The following is a 15,045-nucleotide window of genomic DNA, read 5'->3' as shown; positions in this document are numbered from 1 at the left end:
GCACTGATTCCTCACAGCAATGACAGACGATATATGCATCACTGACTCAACTGTCAGTGATTTAAGGGCCACTGATTCAGAGCGATTAATGTTTCCAGCCAACAGTCTAAGTACGAAACCTAGCTGCAAATTGGTAAGCCCCTGCACCCTCGACCGTGACGGACATAGGGACTGGGCTGCTGTCCACTGTGGCAGAATTTCTTCAACCTAATCAGTGGGACATTAGGAAGGGGTCTTCTCGTTCACCCAGCAGCTTAGGGGATTAATAGCTATGCTAAAAAACAAAAGGTGATGGGTAAGTGATAATGACCCCCTATGATAAATAAGGGTGGTTGCCCATAAGATGTCGTTATTTGAAAATATCCCCATCAGTTCTTTTCTGATTGTAATAAAGTATCCCAGGCAGTGTAGGCTTTTTCAGATTTTCAAATGTTTGGATGGTATAGTGACTGATCCAATTTGATCCTATTTCTGTGTTTTTACCTCAATATTTAATCATGTAAAAATATGATGTCTATTACGTATGCTATGATATCAAAAACACACATTTGATGTATTTGAATCAATAAACTAAACAACCACACTTTGCCATTGCCAAATAAAATCTGAAATTTTACTTAGGTGCATAGGTATATACAGTTTTTAACTAAGTACACAGCAAATGCTTATATATATTTCTGATGTAACAATGAAGTTCCGTTCGTATCCCCAAAACAGTGTCTGCCCATAAGTTTTTTTTCAGGCAATCAAACTTGCACGCAATACAGCGATTACTACTCTCTTGCTGTAACCCTTGTTTGGTGGTAAACCTACATGTTATTTGTCATCATTCACTTGATGGTCAGTTATGAATTTATAACAGGTATAATTAATGATAACACCACTCAGATTACACGACAAAGGTTCCCATTTGGCATTGCTTGTGTCTGGAGTAAATACTCATCATTAGAAATTGAGGTCTGATGTGGCAAATATGTCAAACTGGTGCTTGCAAAATATTGCGCATCCGCCAGTATACAACTACTGGAAACTCTCAACATCATTGGGCTTATGCAATGACATAGCTCGTAGAGATGAAACACCAGTGAGCGGAGCTTATACGCACTCGCTGAGCAAGACAACCATGTTGCCATGCAGGCGTCATAGGGCATTGTTTCGAGATCGTGCTTTCAAACAAAATCACATTACATTACGTAAAAGGGTATTATGACGTATTGTTAAAGTTTGTGGTGCTGTATTCTAAAGGTAGGCCAAAGGATTAACTGATAATACGCTGATTGATTAATTGCTCTTATCCTGCACAGCGGATTTGTCAAAAGGTAGTGATTATGGATGTATATTTACTAATCTATACTGAATACAACCTGTCGTAAAGTCTCTTTTTAAAAACAACGTCCTTCCTTCAAACGATTAACCGCCAATACATTGATTGATTGCTCATTATTGGCTAACAAAATTACTTTGTAAAGAATGGCGGACCAATAGGATAATACCAATGTGAAAAACCTGAAACGATAGATCACTTTTTAGCATATTAGACTGCTAAAAGACACATGACATGGAACAGGATTCTTTGTCAGCTGCAGATGAATGGCATCTCATTCCTTTATGTGGATATTGATGGATATTTCCCCGAACAAGGTAATAGCCTGATATCGTTGCTATAACTTTAGTCTGTTTTAAATTTTAATATTTGCATTTTGTTTTAATTTGTTTGTTATGGCATTCAACAGAATCATTTTTTTTGGCCGTGAAGTGTAATGAGACAGACAACGTACACTAGGTCGCACTAAGGGTGTGTGTGTGAAATATGATGCATGTTCGCAATCTATAAGATGTCTAGATATTACAGTCATGTTATAAATTCACTAAGTATAAGCAGACCGTGTGCATTTTATTAAGTTTCAAAATGCATGCAAATATGATAATAAACTAATTAGGATTATAAGACAAAATATAAAGACGTACATTGACTTCGTTATTTCAGTCCTAACATTTTTTACCACTGGCAGATGGTTAAACTTAAAATGTTTTCATTTGTTATCAAAATAATGCCATTTAATACACCATTAAGATTGACTAGTAGTGAACCCGAGCTCACTACTCTCCCCAGGACTCCCCATGTGCTTAGTTAGCCTTACTTTCAAACAATGCTATTATATCAGGCTTCTCACCAAATTCAAGGTCAAACTATTTCTTAAATCAATTTTACATACATTATGTTAACATTTTTATAAAGTCAACATTACTATGAAATCAAAATTTTACATCAAAATCAGCATTTTTATCAAAGTGAAAAGTTTTTTGGTAAGAAACCAAATTAGTCTACATAAATTTACAACAAAATCAAGATTATTGAGCAAAACAGATTTCATCTTCGTTGATCAGTCTATACCTATAGTATCAGTTGCGCACGAGGGTGGCGCAGCAGAGGTAATGAACCAGTCATGAATTCTGGGATATCATCCGGGTACTCACAGGAGAAAAACAACAACAAAAGCAACAACCAGTCCACAGAAATTGCTCTGCATCAGTGGCCCTTTAAGTGAGGATATGGGAGGGAACACCCAGTTTTGTTGTCAAACAGACCTGTCATTATGCATCTCCATGTCTTCAGATGACCTCACCACATCATTGTAGATTATGACCGAAAGGGTGGGTCGATGATCCAAAATAGTTAAAAATATAATACCTATAATTTGGATGTCAGAATGATACAACATATATGTTTTTGTAACCAGCTCAAACATTGAGGTTCAGGCTGAGCACTCACACGTGACATGCCTTCCACTTTGCATATGCACTGGGGAATTTGTCACAATATGTCGTATTCCCATCAACTGATAAGGATGACCGACAGAGAAAAGAATATCTTTTGTTATGGATGTGATATTATCCCAGTTGCCGTGAAGTGATAGTGGTGAGGAGTTTAACGAGTACTACCTGGTTATATATTTGGTTCAAATACAGACTTTGAGCATGGGAAGTATTGTACTGACAGATACTCAAACAGTAATGTACAGTGGGTCAATACTGGCATGGGTACAACCTGATATCTAACCAGGTATGTTCCTGTAAGCAGGTATGTTCCCCGAAGGGGGTGCACAGCTTTCATAGGTTCAGCCACGCCTTATAAGTTGGAAATGTTGAAAAGTACAGCACAAGCCACGTAAGATTATTTTCACATGTGATATGGTTGAAGTCATAGGTATTTGTTAACTTGTTTATCATCAAGAGACCAATCTAACACACAACATCATCTTGTCATCTACCCAACTTGATTTGATCAATATTAGATAATATCTTTCCTTCCTCTTGAAAACAGTATCAAGCTTAAAACCTGCTCATATGACCTTTCACTGTTACCTAAAAGTGTACATCCAGAACTAAACAATAGTTACCAGGACATTAACTTGAGGCATTTAGATACAGATTCTCTTAAACAGGATAAATCAACACTCACCTCCAAGTGGTGGAGAAGTTGTCAGGCTTGATGTTCAGTGTGTGCACGGTTCCATCTGGACTACGAAGATCATCTGACTGGTCATTGTTGTACATTCCACACAAACCTGAAAGCATATTTTTTTCCTTTTAGCAGTACCCTTCTTTGTTCATTCTGTGGGAAAACACTTCTGTACACACATTATTCCTGAATCTGCGAAAGGCAATTTTCTTTACTTGTCTCTCAAGAGCATAGAGGCTCATAATTTGCAACTTCTTCATAATTTCTACAGTCATCTCATGTACAAACAACCATCTACAAATCAGTAACTTTAAAATACCATTCTGCCTCACAACAGGAAGTAACCATTGGGTTAGCTATCACAAATTTTGAAGTGCATGATCAGAATTTTGTTTTAAAATACTAATTTTCTGTCAACAATTCTTTCTCATTAAATGAAATGAATACAATGTACTCTACCCACATGTATAGTGTAAACAGAGATTACTATAAATACCATTTATCTTACAATGTTTTGTTTCAAAACTTATTTAACAAACAATAGCTGCTTTTTACATACAACATGAATTACGTTCAATAATAAGGTCGGATAGATTCAAATTACATATTTTCTCATCATATCGGTGCAGTAATACACAAGGTTTATACAAGACTGACATCACTCAGTTCCCTGATCACTACATATCCCCAAGGTGGCCCTCCACAAAAGCGTTTCTGCCACATCTGTGCATTATCAATAATAGTCATATTATATAATAATGTGATAATAATTCATTCTAGATAAGATCTAAGAAAATTAGAAAACCTCTGAAATGATAATGTTGCCATGTAAATGTTGATGATTTTTTTCTTGCAAGTGTAAAATAATTGAGCGTGTGACACTCATTGAGTTTTCACACAGCTGTCATCATCAGAAGTTTGACCGGATATCTCTGCACGATGTACTTTATTACAGTATACATATGGGTAGAGTGCTTTGTACTTTATTACACTATACATATGGGTAGTGTGATCTGTACTTTATTACACTATACATATGGGTAGTGTGATCTGTACTTTATTACACTATACATGTGGGTAGAATGAACTGTTCTATATTATACTATACATATGGGTAGAGTGATCTGTACTTTACTACACTATACATGTGGGTAGAATGAACTGTTCTATATTATACTATACATATGTGTATTGTGATCTGTACTTTACTACACTATACATGTGGGTAGAATGAACTGTTCTATATTATACTATACATATGGGTAGAGTGATCTGTACTTTACTACACTATACATGTGGGTAGAATGAACTGTTCTATATTATACTATACATATGTGTATTGTGATCTGTACTTTATTACACTATACATGTGGGTAGAAACTGTTCTATATTACACTATACATATGTGTAGTGTGATCTGTACTTTATTACACTATACATGTGGGTAGAATGAACTGTTCTATATTACACTATACATATGTGTAGTGTGATCTGTACTTTATTACACTATACATGTGGGTAGAATGAACTGTTCTATATTATACTATACATATGTGTAGTGTGATCTGTACTTTATTACACTATACATGTGGGTAGAATGAACTGTTCTATATTATACTATACATATGTGTAGTGTGATCTGTACTTTATTACACTATACATGTGGGTAGAATGAACTGTTCTATATTATACTATACATATGGGTAGTGTGATCTGTACTTTATTACACTATACATGTGTGGGTAGAATGAACTGTTCTATATTATACTATACATATGGGTAGTGTGATCTGTACTTTTATTACACTATACATGTGGGTAGAATGAACTGTTCTATATTATACTATACATATGGGTAGTGTGATCTGTACTTTATTACACTATACATGTGGGTAGAATGAACTGTTCTATATTATACTATACATATGTGTAGTGTGATCTGTACTTTATTACACTATACATGTGGGTAGAATGAACTGTTCTATATTATACTATACATATGTGTAGTGTGATCTGTACTTTATTATACTATACATGTGGGTAGAATGAACTGTTCTATATTATACTATACATATGTGTGTTGTGATCTGTACTTTATTACACTATACATAGGGGCGGTGGGGTAGCCTAATGGTTAAAGCATTGGCTCGTCACGCCGAAGACCCGGGTTCGAATCCCAGCCCATTTCTGGTGTCCCCTGCCGTGATGTTGCTGGAATATTGCTAAAAGCGGCGTAAAACCAAACTCAGTCAGTCAGTACTATACAGTTGGATAGTGATTTGTACTTCTCTACTTTATACATGCTTCAGCATTTCCATATTCAATGTATCTCTCTTAATAACTGTGACTGGTTAACTTGGTGCTGTTTTAATGTTTCATCAGTAGCTCATTGAGACTGGAAATATGTTAGGTGCATGTTGTTATAATGTGTTGATTACCTGTTGTTTTGTTGACATCAGCTGCAGAAGGCCTCAGCCACACATTGAGGAAGTTGTAACCAGGGATGATGCTGATGCCAACTCGCACTTCCATCCCTGTTGGATACTGAATCTGTCGCAGGGAAAAAACATGATTTCATATTCTGAGAATTTACAGGGCTCGATTTAGTGCTTTGTTACTTGCACTGGTGCAACCCAATATTACAAAGTGCAACCTAGTTATAAGTCTAACTTGCACCAGGTGCAAGTCAATTTTTGAGTGGGTAAACTTCTGAATAGAACATCTAGATAATTCAATAGCATATTTCTGATATTACATATTGCAATATAAACAGTGTAACTGGAATTTCACTGGTGCAATCAGGTTTATATCTAAGGTTGTACCTGGTGCAAGTGGGTTAACATCTCTTAAATCGAGCCCTGGTTTCTATCTAAAGAATGATCGGCATTTTGCATAGAGTTTGTTTCACATCTAAGTTAGTTGGACACTATGTACCAGGTACATTAGTTTGGCACATTTGAACAGTATCAGTAAGGACAATAATTCTCTAACACTTGAGGTAACCTACGAACCTCATGATTTTTCCTGCAGGTACTTCAAGGAATGTAGTCAGGGAGTTTTAAGGGATGGATGGGTGGAACAAACATCATAAAAATATTGAAAAATTATTTTGTACACAAATTTTAGGGGGGATCATTCACATTGTACATGTTTCTCCATAAATATTATCCCATAATTACACTCCCTTAGTTGGACACACATGCATGATAGTGGGATACATATGTTCATTACTTCAAAACACATGCATGATAGTGGGATACATATGTACATTACTTCAACACACATGCATGATAGTGGGATACATATGTACATTACTTCAACACACATGCATGATAGTGGGATACATATGTTCATTACTTCAACACACATGCATGATAGTGGGATACATATGTACATTACTTCAACACACATGCATGATAGTGGGGTACATATGTACATTACTTCAACACACATGCATGATAGTGGGATACATATGTTCATTACTTCAACACACATGCATGATAGTGGGAAACATATGTTCATTACTTTAACACACATGCACGATAGTGGGATACATATGTACATTACTTCAACACACATGCGTGATAGTGGGATACATATGTTCATTACTTTAACACACATGCATGATAGTGGGATACATATGTTCATTACTTCAACACACATGCATGATAGTGGGATACATATGTACATTACTTCAACACACATGCGTGATAGTGGGATACATATGTACATTACTTCAACACACATGCATGATAGTGGGATACATATGTACATTACTTCAACACACATGCGTGATAGTGGGATACATATGTACATTACAGCACATGCATGATAGTGGGATACATATGTACATTACTTCAACGCACATGCATGATAGTGGGATACATATGTTCATTACTTCAACACACATGCATGATAGTGGGATACATATGTACATTACTTCAACACACATGCATGATAGTGGGATACATATGTACATTACTTCAACGCACATGCATGATAGTGGGATACATATGTACATTACTTCAACACAAATGCATGATAGTGGGATACATATGTACATTACTTCAACACACATGCATGATAGTGGGATACATATGTTCATTACTTCAACACACATGCATGATAGTGGGATACATATGTACATTACTTCAACACACATGCATGATAGTGGGATACATATGTACATTACTTCAACGCACATGCATGATAGTGGGATACATATGTACATTACTTCAATGCACATGCATGATAGTGGGATACATATGTTCATTACTTCAACACACATGCATGATAGTGGGATACATATGTACATTACTTCAACACACATGCATGATAGTGGGATACATATGTTTGGCTCAAAAGCAGACCGATGAATTGCAGTCTAACACGAAAACCAATAAACATATAATACTTAATGAAATGCTGATCATAATCAAAACATCAGACCAATGGATAGTAAACTGTATGGTGGTGGCGTGTGGTCACGTGCATAGAGCTCAGATCGCAAATCAGTTGAAGTTAAGCAACGTCCAGCTCGGACAGTCCTTGGATGGGTGACCATGTTTGGCAGCTTGATTTCTGAGAGTTTCTAGGACTTCAGTCCTGCCCCACAATGAAGCACATGTCATACATGTGGTCTCACCTTAGGTAAGTGAGTTAGTTCCAAATTGCCTCTGTTCACCCGGCAGTTATCCAGGGTAATAGGAATCAGATTCTGATTAAGCGCCGCAAGCAAACACTTGGTGTTTGGAGACTGTGTGCTATAGAAGATGACTTATTATTATTATTTAAATTTTTAGGATAGTTTGTTGAACAAGTTTTTTATTACAGAAATTCTGCAAAATACTCACAGAGTTGGTCTGAAGTTCTAATTGTCATCAGCATTTCATTGAGTATCTTACATTTGTTAGTTTTCGAGTTAGATAGCAATTCATCAGTCTGAGCCAAACAGACTGTAGTTGGATACAAATGTACATTAGTATGACACATATGCATGTTAGTTTGACACATATGTATGCAATTTGACCACACATGTGTGTTAGTTGGATACAATTGTACATTAGTACGACACATATGTATGTTTAAGTTATCCACATATGTACGTTAGTTGAACATACATGAGTGTTAGTTATATACAGCAATACCTTAGTTGGACAATATATGACCATTCATTATATAGGTTTTACCAGGGAGACTTACTATATACATTCGGCCTTCGTCCCTACTGAATGTTCGGAAGCCAGGTGTCACAGCACCATTCCTGAACATCCTCACTGTTACAGGGTTGGAGTTCTCAGTAGCAATGGCACCACCATAGTCAATGTGAACCACATCATTCCCTGCTCTGGCAGCGACAGCTACTGTGCAGGACATCCGGCCATGGCAGTCTCTCAGGAACACTTGAACCTAATGGCAAGCAATATCTACCAGTTAACAGTTATTTTCCACTGAGTCAGTCGGTGTGCCTTCAATGTGCATGTGAGTTAGAAACTATAAGTGTCATCTTATAGAGGGAGGAGGTAGTTCTTATCAGCAGATTATGACACAGTTAAGAGACTGAATACCCTAGATTGCAATACCCTAGTCTTCTGTGACAGCCATTTCACAGATTACATAGAACTTAGGTTAGTGTAGCTGTCATGTTGAAGGAGACAGTTTGACATTTTAGTGTATTGACTTTCACAGAGAATATTGCACTCGACTCCAGGCAATACACATTTGTTCAATATATGCATTAATCATACTTATAGTTTTGAAACAGACTTGTTACAGGAATTTTAGATTACTGCTGTATCTTGTTTTTTCCATTTTTTTCACATCCCTCATCTTTGCACAGAGTTATGAATGCCATATTCTGAGATTTGAATTATTTAAATTAAACATGAGAATGATTGTATTTATTATTTGCCACCAATCACATTATAACTACTTTGATCCACACAATCGTTCCCATGCATCTTTGAATATTGATGAAAGAAATAGAATGTAAAAAATTTATAGGAATTTTGTTTTTTCAATATGTAGCGTAAACAATCTCTCAGCTTTGACAATGAAAATAATTTGGGCACTTTTATAAAGACTCTAAAGTGTATCATGTGCTACCTTACACTGATAAGGACTTGACCCTCAATTTCTGACACTGCTTTATCTACTAAAATGATGAGTATATTACTTTAAGGTGTCAGAGGATGCTTGTGAAAAAGGGAATGATTTGATCATGAAGACAAAATATTTCTTTACAAGATTATTATAAGTTTATAAGTTATAAAGAGTCTGTAGAACATCTTATTTTAACACTAGAGACAACACGTGACAATCAACCTATTCCAGTGCTGTACTTACAGAGTAGGGCAATTCCGTGTGCTGATACAGAACAAATGGGCCGCGGTAGTACATGTGGTAGTAGCTGAAACAGTCATAGATACACCATCATGTACAGTGGGGTATATTGGGGTATATCAATAAAATCAGAGGATATAAATATATTCAAATGATCAATCTTATAGATTTAAGAAAAGTCCCTGTCAAGAATATATGAGCATACTCACAAGCCATCAAAAGTTGTAATGTGTGGATCATTGACAACCATACACAGGGCACCATAGTCTGCATCCACGATAGACAGCTGAAGCAATGAGAAATCTCAGTACAGTCACAAATAAGTGAATGAAGGAAAAAGATTCTTGGCTAGATTTTAACACAGAGAGTGATAGAGATATATCGACACAGATGGCAAGAAGAGACAGAAACTGTTATTGAGGAACAGTGACAGGTAAATACAGCATAACACAGTAACCAAGCAACTGACCTCAGACTTGAGCAGCTCAGATGAATGTTCCACCACGGAGCTAACCAGGTAGGAGGACATTACTGTCAGAGTTCTGTTGTGGTCACCCTCATATTTGCTGTCAATTGTTGCCCGCACGTTCAGTGAGTACTGTTTCTGCCAGTTATCTCTCCTGATCAAGAGCTGACAAAGAGGATGATCTTCCTCATCAGAAGAAAGTCTGAATGCCATCTGGGGTATAAATTCACCAGTCAGACACTGGACTTCAGTAGCATTATCAACTGATATGTCATATGAAATCTGAATTTCACACTCATCAGTGTTATTGAAGGACAAACCACGACATAGTACATATGGTGGAGCAGATGCCAATACTTGGATGGTCTCCCCTGGCTTCCCTTCAGTCAAGGTCATTTCGTTCAGTGCATTTTCCATCTGAAAGGCAAACAAACCTCATGCATAACTCATACTATGCCAGTATTCTACTTTTGTTTTCAGGCATCATTTAACAAATGAATGTGACATTTACCCTGCTATCATTGGAAACTGTTTTCCCATTACAATTAAATGGTGCTGCTTCTGAGGAGAGGCATTGGGTATGCATTGTCTATCTACAAGGTTGATAGACATCATGATACATCAACTAGTATAACCCACAATGCCAATCTGTATTTACACCTTGGGGCAAATAAATTGATATGCCAATGAAATAACTGTCTCCTTAAAAACACATGATCATAAATCAAATCCTATGTATGATGATATTTACAAACAATAAAGGTAACATTATAGAGTTTACAAAGATGCAACTATATTTCATGTTAGTCACAAGAGAGACAAATCTGCATAACTAACAAGGATACAAACATATATGTTGCAGCAAATGTGCTGTAAGAGTGTTGTGAATGTTTTACAGACAAATAGCAAACAATACTTACAGTTAGTAAGTGTGAGGAGCCGGAGAAAGTGACATTAACCGACACACACAGTGAGAGACACCGACACACACAGTCAGAAACACCGAGACACACAGTCAGAAACAGCGACACACACACAGTCAGAAACACAGACACACACACAGTCAGAAACACAGACACACACAGTGAGAGACACTGACACACACAGTCAGAAACACCGACACACACAGTGAGAGACACCGACACACACAGTCAGAAACACTGACAGACACAGTGAGAGACACCGACACACAGTGAGAGACACCGACAGACACAGTCAGAAACACCGACAGACACAGTGAGAGACACTGACAGACACAGTCAGAAACACTGACAGACACAGTGAGAGACACAGACACACACAGTGAGAGACACCGACAGACACAGTCAGAAACACTGACAGACACAGTGAGAGACACCGACAGACACAGTCAGAAACACCGACACACACAGTGAGAGACACCGACAGACACAGTCAGAAACACCGACAGACACAGTGAGAGACACCGACAGACACAGTCAGAAACACTGACACACACAGTCAGAAACACCGACACACAGTGAGAGACACCGACACACAGAGTCAGAAACACCGACAGACACAGTGAGAGACAGTAACCGAGAAAGTGGCATTAACAGACACAGAAACAGACACATTCAAACAGACAATCAGAGACTTTGAAACATACAGAGTCAGTTACAGACTAGCACTGTCAGAAACACTTAAAAACAGACACAAAGGTAGTGTTATTGGGATTATACACACAACCAAATCTAAAATTTGACAATTGTTAAATTTAATCTAAGTGGAAGTAGTGTGTACATTATTATTAAGATTGATGCATATCATACTGCCATCATCCAGGTCACAAAACAGACAATGTCAAGTGAATTGCTGCATCATTTAACTGAAAAATTAATTGCATGACATTCCATGACCCACCCCCAACCCCCCACCTGCTTGTCTAGGTTTTGGCAAGTACTGGAGTTGTCAATACCTCTACTGTTGCATCTCAGAAAGACACTGGAAGCTGTACATATACATAACAGTGTTTACTCTTGCCTTGGTCATTTCCCATTACATCAGTTGTGTGAAGAACTGGTTTTTCCATTATTCCCAGCCTGCACATATTTAGAAGCTTCACTACTTTTCCAGTTAGATAATATTTTCATTAATTAATATGACTGTGAGAGAGACTGAATATCACTTAACTGGATTAGTTACATGTTTTTATACAATGGCACCCAGCTCAGGAGTAGACAAATCAATGTCGTTGAAATTTGGGAAAACAATAATACACATTATACAGTTACCTTAATTTGTGCTGTGTACACATCTGAAACTGCCAGCAGGCCCCTAGTGTTCTCACAATCATCTGCATAGCAAGCACTTACTGCAGCTGTAATCTGAAACCACAGACAGGACAGTTTACACAAAATTCCTTTCCTGGTAATGTCATTGGAAAACTCAGTGTATATGTTACTATGCATACTAAATCATAACATAATGAAAGTAGATCAGTGGTTGATAACTAAAAGACAAACTGAACAAAAAATTCAGAAGAAGAAAAGAAAAGATAATTACATGACTTCCATGCTGCTCCAGACACAACAGATGTTATAGTTAGAAGAGTGAGGATCTAGATGAAAACTCCCATATTAAAAACTTTACTCATCTATAAAATACATCGAGGTATGTAACACATCTTATAACCTGCAAGTTTGTGATTTTGAAGTGCCTGCCACAAAACGAAACATTCACAAAATGTGTGGTGAAGTCTGTCAAAATGTTCATCACTACCTTTTAAAAACTCCTATATGATCGATGTCCTGCCAACTGTTTCAGCTGGTTCTGCTGGTATTGAGTGGCAGATTGTCCCAGCTTTACACTATATTGTACACATACATATTTGATATGTCCCCTTCAAATGTTCATCTATGACTATTAACATCATTACTACCATGTCATCTATACTTCAATTCTACAATTGATATTGAGAAGGCTTATTAAATTGCAATAACTTTGGACACATCAGTTGTTATAATTCAATCCAAAACACCACTGATTAAAGCAATAAACCTTGAATATGTGAAACCTTAAAAATGCCATGGTACTGGTGTTACATACGGTTGTCCCATTTGTGATGTTGTTAGCCAGCACATCATCCAGAATGTCCCCAGTCACATCAGTCCTCAGCGTGCTCTCATATGTCCACTGACCATCCACTTGCCACAAAACATTATAGTGGACACTGCGGCTAGTGACATTCACTTTCGTGAAGTTACACATAAAAGTATCATTGCCAGGTGCTTTGAAACTGGGTACAATTGCTATGCTGCCCACACTCACACTCCTCCGATCTAATGGGGATCCTGAAATTTGTTAAAATAGCTATAATTATGTTGTATTTTGGTTGGTTCTATGTAAAATAAGGGACCGTTCATAAGTTATGGCTAGGGGGGGTGATGATGATTTTAAAGGGAGGTCCACCCATTTTGTTCTGGGGAGGTAGAGGGGGTCATCAATTTTGTACACATGTACTGGGGGATCATCAACTTTGTACATTATAATATTTAAAAATTAGGCTTACAAAATATGGGAAGGGGGTGGGGGTCATTGATTTTCTACATGATATCCAGAGGGGGATCACTTACTTTGTACATAAATTTTAGGGGGTCAGTCACATTGTACATGCTTCTCCATAAAAATCATCATCAAGCACCCCCACCCACCCACCCCCTTAGTCATAAATTATGAATGGTCCCTAACTCAGCCATTTCTTTCAAAAAATCTTTTTCAAATGACTTAATCTCAGTGGAAAAGATCAGTTGGGGGTGGTCATTCTATAAGTGCAAGTGAACAGAACAAGTGAGTTGATAAACTCTCCTAGATTGTTATCCATTGTGTGCTCTAACAGAAGAGTATTTTGCCACTTGCACATAGTTTATAACTATCACTTTGACATCATTTACTTGTTAGAATTTCTGCTGTGTCAAGCTTCAAGAATCTAGAATGGAGGGAAAACAAATCTTTTCTTTCATAATATTTAATCCCACAACAATATAGTCAAGGTTGCATGATTCAGTTTTGGGCCCAAATGAGAGTACATTAAAAAATAATCTGGTACTTAGGTCAGTTCCACACACACACATTGGGGAAAAATTATGTTGACATATTTTTGTCAGATTTTGAGAATGTTTACTTTTAACAGGTAACAAAGTAACATATGTACTTTAAATGTATAGATTTCCCATCAACTAAAGTTTCTTTAAAGGCACCAGTAGAGGTAAACTGACTGTTATTACTGTAATGGTGAATTAATTAATTTACTGTGAACAATATTGAATGCTATTTTGAGTAAATCTCTTTCGCAAAAAATTATTGAAACACTTACCTGGTAGACTTAGCTGATACACTTAACCCACTAAATTCAACAGCTATATTCAACTGGTAAAACTGATAAATTTGATCTGACTAAATGAACTGGTAAACTAATCTGGTAAACTGGCCAGATAAATGACAACTAAGGCAAAGGATAAAGCCTCTGTGTGCCAGAGGAAATATGAATGAATGCATGTACATGCAAATGCAGCATTGAGGGACTTGTATACAGACACAATGCAGTAACTGAAAACCTACAAATACGTACCGGTAAGTCAAATGTAAGAACTGATGATTCTTTCTTCTTACCATCAGTACATAAAATAACTGTGTCCTTTATTGTTTCAAGTATGTAACTGGGTATATTTATTGTAACTATATAATGATAAAGAAAGATATTGGATATGAACCATGAGAGACAAAATTATTAGTTATCATATTGGCACCATCCTGGA

The 15,045-nt window shown here is 36.9% G+C and overlaps 1 protein-coding gene across 1 annotated transcript in view; it reads right to left on the bottom strand.

The window, feature by feature from the left end:
- Positions 1–15,045, bottom strand: part of LOC124272343 — a 262,002-nt gene that overhangs the window by 205,925 nt on the left and 41,032 nt on the right. Inside the window, 8 exon segments of the mRNA XM_046707518.1 lie at positions 3,464–3,569; positions 5,901–6,012; positions 8,665–8,871; positions 9,808–9,871; positions 10,014–10,090; positions 10,274–10,687; positions 12,523–12,615; positions 13,337–13,581. Of these exon segments, the coding sequence (XP_046563474.1) occupies positions 3,464–3,569; positions 5,901–6,012; positions 8,665–8,871; positions 9,808–9,871; positions 10,014–10,090; positions 10,274–10,687; positions 12,523–12,615; positions 13,337–13,581 (1,318 nt within the window).

The sequence above is a fragment of the Haliotis rubra genome, unplaced genomic scaffold (genome assembly GCF_003918875.1).
Source record: "Haliotis rubra isolate DU_JTF1 unplaced genomic scaffold, ASM391887v1 Scf169, whole genome shotgun sequence".
NCBI lineage: Eukaryota > Metazoa > Mollusca > Gastropoda > Lepetellida > Haliotidae > Haliotis > Haliotis rubra.
Note: the sequence above shows the minus strand (reverse complement) of the source record. Positions and strands in the feature narration are given on the sequence as shown.